The sequence below is a fragment of the Pygoscelis adeliae genome, unplaced genomic scaffold (assembly GCF_000699105.1).
Source record: "Pygoscelis adeliae isolate BGI_AS28 unplaced genomic scaffold, ASM69910v1 Scaffold42, whole genome shotgun sequence".
Classification (NCBI taxonomy): domain Eukaryota; kingdom Metazoa; phylum Chordata; class Aves; order Sphenisciformes; family Spheniscidae; genus Pygoscelis; species Pygoscelis adeliae.
In genome coordinates, this window is record NW_008824283.1 from 1,530,743 (window position 1) to 1,538,355 (window position 7,613).

The 7,613-nt window shown below is 49.0% G+C and overlaps 1 protein-coding gene across 1 annotated transcript in view; it reads right to left on the reverse strand.

The window, feature by feature from the left end:
- STK10 (serine/threonine kinase 10) overlaps window positions 1-7,613 on the reverse strand; it is a 40,425-nt gene that overhangs the window by 4,802 nt on the left and 28,010 nt on the right. Inside the window, 6 exon segments of the mRNA XM_009318557.1 lie at window positions 318-447; window positions 611-703; window positions 946-1,125; window positions 2,373-2,496; window positions 4,465-4,595; window positions 7,572-7,606. Coding sequence (XP_009316832.1) covers window positions 318-447; window positions 611-703; window positions 946-1,125; window positions 2,373-2,496; window positions 4,465-4,595; window positions 7,572-7,606 — 693 coding nt within the window.

Genomic DNA, 7,613 nt, shown 5'->3' on the forward strand with positions numbered 1-7,613 from the left:
AACAGTACAGCAGATGTGGGGGGTGATTGTTCACCGCCTGTTTTCCAAGAGAAATGGGTTGCAAACCATATCAAAAAGTCATTCCTTGCAATTATGAAGCCTAATTTGATCATATTTGTAAAGCACTTTGAAGATTAGAGCACTAAGTATTATTATTGTTAAACATTTAGACGGGATCTGGCAAGGCTGTTTTTTCTAAAATCTTCTCCTGCCAGCTTGCAACTCTGTCACAGCATCTGTTACATGGGAAGAGCCAGCGTTGGATAAACCCAGCGTTACAGCATTTGCTTTCCTCCTTTTCAGCCTTTGCCACCCACCTCTCATGAGCTGCTGCTTTTTGTTCAGGCACTCGCGTTCCTTGTCGCAGATCTCTTTTTTGTTCTGGGTGGTTATATTCTTCATGGCTAGCTCCAGGTCCTCCTTCTGCTTGGCCAAAAACTCCTGTTCCTGGAAGAAAACAGCAAGTACCACCACGAGCCCTCTTTCTGCTGCAACTTGAAAAGCATCTGGTGGCATTTTAGAAACTGCCCATCCCTCAAGGAAGAAGGATGCTTCTGTCTACTATACGTTTTCCAATCCCGGAGTTGTGGCAATCTTCCCTCAGCCTTACCATGGTTTGTTTTTTCTGGGCAAAGTCATCCATCTTCACCTTCATGTTCCCTTTGCGCTGTTGCCGTGGCAGCTTCTCAACCTCGTTCTTGACCTTTGGGGAGGGAAATGAGATTTATCAGCAGATTAACTTTAGACCAAGAACAACCCCACCTAATGTCACTAAACAGATGGACCTCAGAAAACACCCAAATATACCAAAGAAAAGCAAGAGCTTCCTGCTAAAACACCAACAACTGCTTCCCTCTCAAGTTCTGCTATGGAGAAATGCTGAAGCTTTCCTGGAAGAAACAGATGCAGGAAACCAGCTTTCCTCCATCCTATCCCTATTTTTACCTCCTTCTTCATCTGCTTCAGCTGCTCCAGGAATTTGACATGGTCCCGCTCCTGCTCCAGGCGAATGCGCTTGGCCTCCTCCCGCCGGCGCAGTGAGTGATCTTGTTCCATCTTCTCAATCTGCTGCTTCTGTTGCCGTTCGAGGTTTTCTAGTTCGGTGTCATAGAACTTCTTCTTTGTCTGTATGGGAAAGGAACAGAGGTCAACCTCAGCCTCCTCTGTGCTTCATTTCCTTCCAAAAGTTTAAAGGAAAAAAAAAAGAAGAAAAAAAATAAGGGGGGGGGTTGTCTTTGCACGAGTTGAGCCTCTTTACTAAACACAGAGGAATTTCCAGATAACGCCCCATGAAGCACACAGGGCAGAGTCAGCTCTAGCGTGAGCCTAAAGCATTTTTGAACTTGTCCTAGTGCATTTCAACCCTTTCTCCTTGCTTATGTCCTGATTTACAGCATCCCACTGGGACCCACAGCGCTGGGCAAATAATAGCAGGCAGTGAAGCTCAAGCATAACAGTTCTTTCTCTGCAGACCAGGATTTTCAAGTTTGAGGGTGCTGCGTTCTGACAACACCCTTGTGTCTGACCTCTCCCTCCCTGCGAGCAGCAGGGATGGAACACACGGGTATCAATGGGAGCAGGTTGCAAACTGCCCCAGGGAAACGGCAAAAGCAGCAGGTTTGGGGCTTTTGCACATTGCACTGTACGGTGAATAAATCTCACAAATGAGAAGTGACTTGCTAAGATGGGAATTCACAGATGTGGCATGTCAAGACTTTAGAAATATAACAGAACACACGAATAAGTGATGGCTCCCAGCCTGCCGCAAGGGGATGGGGTTACCAGGCGCACAGAGGTGAATTAATAAAGGGGTATTTAAAAGTTGGCTCACGAAAGCTTTAAAGGGACTTACCTACAAAATTATTTTACTTCAATGTAAGCTGCCCACAGAGGGACTAGGTATGTAAGCCTAGTTTATCTTTATTCAATTTATACTCAAACTTGCTCGTTTTCCTGCTCTCACATTCTGTCCACACTGCTTTCTTATTTAAAAGGCTTTTTTCTTCCAAATACACCACCACTATAAACTGTTTCTCACAGTAGCTGTGAACAGACATACAAGAAAAGACCACTGAAGAGGGAAAGTCCAGACAACCCTTCCCCTGCTACACCATGCCAGGCAATGGCAGTCAGTGCTTCCCAAGCTGCAGGCTGCATGTGCTTAATGCCCACAAAAGGCTCTGTCCTCCACAAACACATCCCATCCCTCAAATCCCAAAGGGGTTCCTGGGTGGTCCTGCTCTCTCTGGATATGATGCCCCAGGACTGCTGCAACCCAGAGAGCATCACTCTGCACAAGGATTTGCAGGGCATCTGCAGGGGAGAAGTCAAACCAGCAGATACCAGGAGCTTCCCCTTCCCTGCTCACGTACCGTCATTTCTTGCTCGAAGCGCCTGAACATCTGCTCCAGCTGCAGCTGGTGTTTGCTGTTGAGCTGGGCCTGGTTTCGGTGCTCCTCCTTCTGAAGGAGACGCAGCTCCCGCAGTTCCTGGCGCCTGCAGATGGTCAAAACGGAGGGTGAGAAAGAAACACAGAGTCAGACAAATTTAGAGCTGCATGCCTGAGCAGAGATGGCAGAATCAATAACCAGATCATTTCAGCAGGGAATGAAAGCCGCACAGCCATCCTGTAGCACCCTGCCACTTGCTCTGAGCACACACAGGATGTAAATGCCAACTGACTGATGGACTCTTGGGCTCTGCGACACCAGCGCACCGTGAGGAAGCGGGATGCTAATTACGTTAACTGTTGGCAAACTGTCAGTTTTCACAAGTGAGGCCTATTAGCTTTCACAGCTTCTCAAACAAGCCCTGTCAAGGCTCCTAAGGCGATGCTGCAGGCAATGCTCTCCCTCAGCACCCAAAATACCCATTCTGCCAGCTGGGTTAGCACACACTGGTCTTCAAAACAGCTCAGGCCAAGCTGGCACTGGCCTGGCCCCTGCACTCCGCATCCCTTCTTGATCACGCCTGGGTGGCACAAAGAACAGTTTTCCCAAATTCTGACTTATCTATCACAACATTGCATCACTCCTCTCATCCAGCTTCACATCCTTCACAAAAGGGAGCCTCTGCCCAGATGGTTGCCATGTTTGTGCCTGACCAAGCTGGAAATCACTGATGTACCACGTAAAAGAACCAGCAGCAGCAGTTTCCCTCTGCAGGATCCCCACCATGACCTCCGCTGCTGTGCATTAGCCTTACACATTAAGTACAACCCTCTCCGGGGGCCCTCCTGGAAAAAGCACTTTGGAACGCTTTCTTCTTTCAAAATAAACTCAAGCCCCATTAAATGAACTGGCGCAATATGATGTGCTCTCTTCTAAGCTAGCCTTCGCATCAATACCTTGGTGTGTTCCAAAATGCCAGAAACAAGCCCCTTAAGTACAAATTAAGATGCCAGGAGAGTTGATCGTGCCTGCTAGCTAGTCCCAAGGGAATAACCACTTCTCCCAAAAGGTGTTCAGGGACTTGATGCTTTCCAACCCAAGCCTCTCTCTCCCTTCCCCCACCTCCCAGGTGAAGCAGGCACTATTTAAAAATTAAAAAGGAGCCTCTTTTCAGGGATGTCACCACACCCGAGAGGACCAGGAGAAAGCAGCTGTGGCTGCAAATTGCCTGTATGCTAGTACATGTGCTCCCCATGTTATATTGGGGTTATATGCACTTCTCACATGAAACTGAGTAGCTAACGAGCTTCTGCACATATCTGATATTAGGGCCTAGGAATGAGGCTGCCACAGGGACACATGGTGCTTGGGACAGATTACATTCTCAGGGAGTTCCTCAGAGCAGCACAAGGGAGCCTAGAATAGGGCATCAAGCAAAACAATTTGTATTTTAATTATTTTATGGGCCTTTTCATTTCAGTGCTGCTACTGATAGTAATGAAGCTAGAAACAGCAGTTTCTCTCCCTGAGAATAGGTCATGGAGGTTTGAAAGCTGTAAGTTCCGCAAAGGAGTCATAAAGGCTTAAGCAGGGAGGATACACCCATGAATATTAAGCGATGCTCAAGGAGTTTACAATTCCCTTGGCCTTTCTGTTATTGAAGTCTGAGGACATACAAGACCAAAAGGAAGAGGAGCATCTTGAGAAGATTTCTGTGCTTATTTCCATTGAGCTAGCATACCTACAGCCCTGGAGACACATTCAGTCATCCTCAGAGGACAGAGCCAGCCACAGCACAAGCTTCCCTTGTCACAGACTTGTTGCATCTTAACCCCGAGATGCATCCCTTGTTCCCCTGCATGCAAACAGAGCTCAGCTTACACGGTACAGCAAGCCCTCTGCCAGCCAGGGAAAGGCTAAAAGAAGTGATGTCCACACTGGACAATTGTCCTGTCCAAGTGGGACCAAGACAGAAAGTGAGAGGACTTTAGGCTGCTCCTGGATTTGCTTGTGGAGAAGAAAACCCTGCCCCGGCTCAGTGCTCTGCCCTCCTCCATCCCAGTGACCCACTTGCCTGAGAAATCTCATCTCTTCATCCTTCTTCTCATCCTCACTGATGATCTTCGAGGTGGTGACGCTCACCTCTACTCCATCCACCACAAACTTGCGGGTGCGTTTCAGCGTCTTCTTGTGCATTCGGGAATCCTGAGTTCGGCAGGGGAGGAAAGGAGGAGGCCATGAAGCAGCTCCCCGGCTTGCTGCACGGGGTGCTACAGCTGGAAGCCTCAGAGCAATTTTGATGCTGTTGTTAATGAAGAACATAAGCAAGAAAACCACATGGGGGGGGGAATCAGCTGCAGATTTGGAGCTGCCATTCAAGCCACGCAACCTTTGGTACCACGCTACAGGACAGTGTGATTTCCACCCTGCAGAAACCTGACCTGGAGGAGAGACAACCCACCACCTGAAGACCCTTTCTCTCCATGTCCAACTAAAGCGAAGCCTGATGAGGGATGCTGGAACCCCCTTGAACTGCAGTGCCAAGGAATGAACACAACATGAAGCTTGCAATGTTTCCTTTAAAACCTGCTGGGCCACCTGACCCGCAGGTACCCCCCATGCACCTGCAGGTGTGAGGCAGGCAAAGCCCCCACATCAGGCTGCGATTGCAGATGGAGCCATGGGGAAACAAGCCAGTCCTGCCCAAAGGCTCAGTGCTCGTCTCCCTCTGGCCCTCATTACAATACTTCGCTAATCACAGCCAGCTCCGAGCCCCTTACAGTGACCTCCACAAAGCACAGCCCAGGCTCACTTTCATTAACACAGGTAGGGACAAGTGCCAGGAGCAACACGTCCTCTCCCAGCAGTGCCACAGCGGGTCAGCATCCCTCTGCAGGGTCAGCAGCCCAAGCCTGGCTGAAGGGCTGCGTCCAGGGACTTAGTTTCTTTGGCAAAAAAAAAAAAAAAAGGATATGAACCACTTGAATCATGTAGTCCTACAGGGAAAGCACAGTGGTAGAATGAGCAAAGGCTCCCTGAAGTCTTCTTGCTCTTACTGTGATGACCATTACAGATATAAAAGATGGCAGAAGAGCTTCACATGAGCCTGCAAAGCCCAAAGCAAGCCCCTGGAGAGCGTGCTGCAATGGGGAAGCCAGAGAAACTCCCAAACCCACCTGTAGATTTTTTATCCCTAATCTTTCTAGAAAAAGAAACAGAGACCTGGATACTCTTTGCCAAAACTTTTTTGGTTTTGGACTAAACTATAAGCAACTGGACAAAGAGTCTGGTAATAAAAGAGCCACCTTAACTTTGCAGTTTAGCCTGTGATAAAAAGCATGTAATAGTTAATGTCTACAACCAGAAATGGTTTAACTCTTTGCTGCCCCTTCTCTTGCTGCAACCTGCCTGGCACCCTCTGCATGCAGTCCAGCAGCACCAGGAACACAAGGGCAGAGCCGGGGACTTTAACCCCATGAAACTAAGGCTGGGCAAGGAGCCTGGGTGAGGAGGGAGCAATGCAGCCTGGTACCCCCACATACACACTCCCAGCTCATTGGGCAAAGCAGAGGCGTCAGCAGGGCATCTTTCCCAGGGCCCTCCCACAGCATCACTCCTGGAGAACAGCTCTGCTTGAACACCTTGCTCGGAGAGATGCCATTTCGTTTGTTCTGAGCATTGCCTCTGGCTGGGGCAATTCAAACTGTGATCTAACATGACCATCTCTTTGAGACTTACTCCCTTTAAAACCCAAAAAGCTCCTTTCCCCTTCTAGGGTACCAACTGGGGAGAGCAATTACATGAGTGGCATCATATGAATCTTTGGCTGGCCTCAAGGAGACCAGGTGTCATAGGAAAGGCAGTGAGGAGGGGTAAATTGCTATGCAAGAGCAACACACTTCCCTCATTAGGGATCCACATTGATTGTGGGCTCCTGCGGGGGATGCTGGCTCTCATGCTCACAGCAGGAGACAGGAGGGGAGGAAAGTTTTGCCGAGAATGGTTTTTGGGCACCTTCCTGTGCCAGGAAGCTATCACTCATGAAGGCAATTGGATAAAGATCTTGTGCAACACATCACTCTGCCCCCTCAAGTCACACACATTTCTTCTTCTGAAGCTCAGCAAATATCATTCCAGTTATTTTGCCTCTTCCTCTAAGCCATGCTGACCTGGCTGGCTCTGGCTCACAAGCATTCCCAGCCTCCAGAAAGCCTTAACAAAAGCCAAGAAGCCTGGGAGGTTTTCATGCAAGTCACTGCTGACACAAACCAGGCCAGATGTATGGCAGGTTGGAAAAATTAAGAGAGGCACCAGCGCAAATAAGCTTTCTCCTTAGGCTAGGTGTTCTAGGGAAGAGCAGCAGAGTGATGGGCAATGGATAAAGTTTAGGAAATCACATTTTGGGTTTCATACTTGTCCTTGCTCTGACTGTGTATGACTGCACAAGTCAGGCGAGTGGCACGGTTACTTCACACTTCTCAGGGACCCAAAATAGCTACAAAACATCAGACTTCCATTAGATTTCAGTGGCCTGGGACAACAGAGGACACATGTACCTGCAGCAGCTCCACCAAGAGCTTCTCCTTCACTTGAGGACATGCCATGTGCCTATGGCACAGCTTAACCCAGCACCATGTGCTGTGCCACCCTGAGCCCAGCTAGGACAGGCATCCCATAGACAGGGAAAACAAACCATCGAAGGCTTTGCCTGGAGATGGGCTTCCTCCCTCCTTGCTGGTCCTGTGTTTATTTGCAGAGCTCCAAGCCTGGATGCTCACATTGCAAGTGCTATCGCCAGCCTTTCCAGCTATCTCACCAAATAGCACTGAGGTGGCACCTGGATGGTCTTTAGCATCGTGCTAAAGCAAGATTCCCAGACCCTCTGTCTTCGTCCAGCCTCTGTCCTCTCCTACTTCACCTGCTCCCCACGTTCAGGCACAGGGCAGACTAGGGTCAACTCACTTTCTCCTCCTGTAGTCAAAGATTAACCCCATCCAGAGTACAGCATGCTGCTTTCTCAGAAGAAGTTTAAGGGGCTATGGCCAATGCGTGCATGTGCACAGCCTCTCAAGGAGAGGATCTGAATTTCAGGGGCTTGGTTAAAAAAGGAAAAAACCTCAGCACTTTTTAACAGGGGTTTGCTGTCCTTCCTTCTCCACACCCTCTGCCCACTACTCTCACCTTTAGAGAGATGGAACAGCTCTATCTGGTGAGGGCACGGGC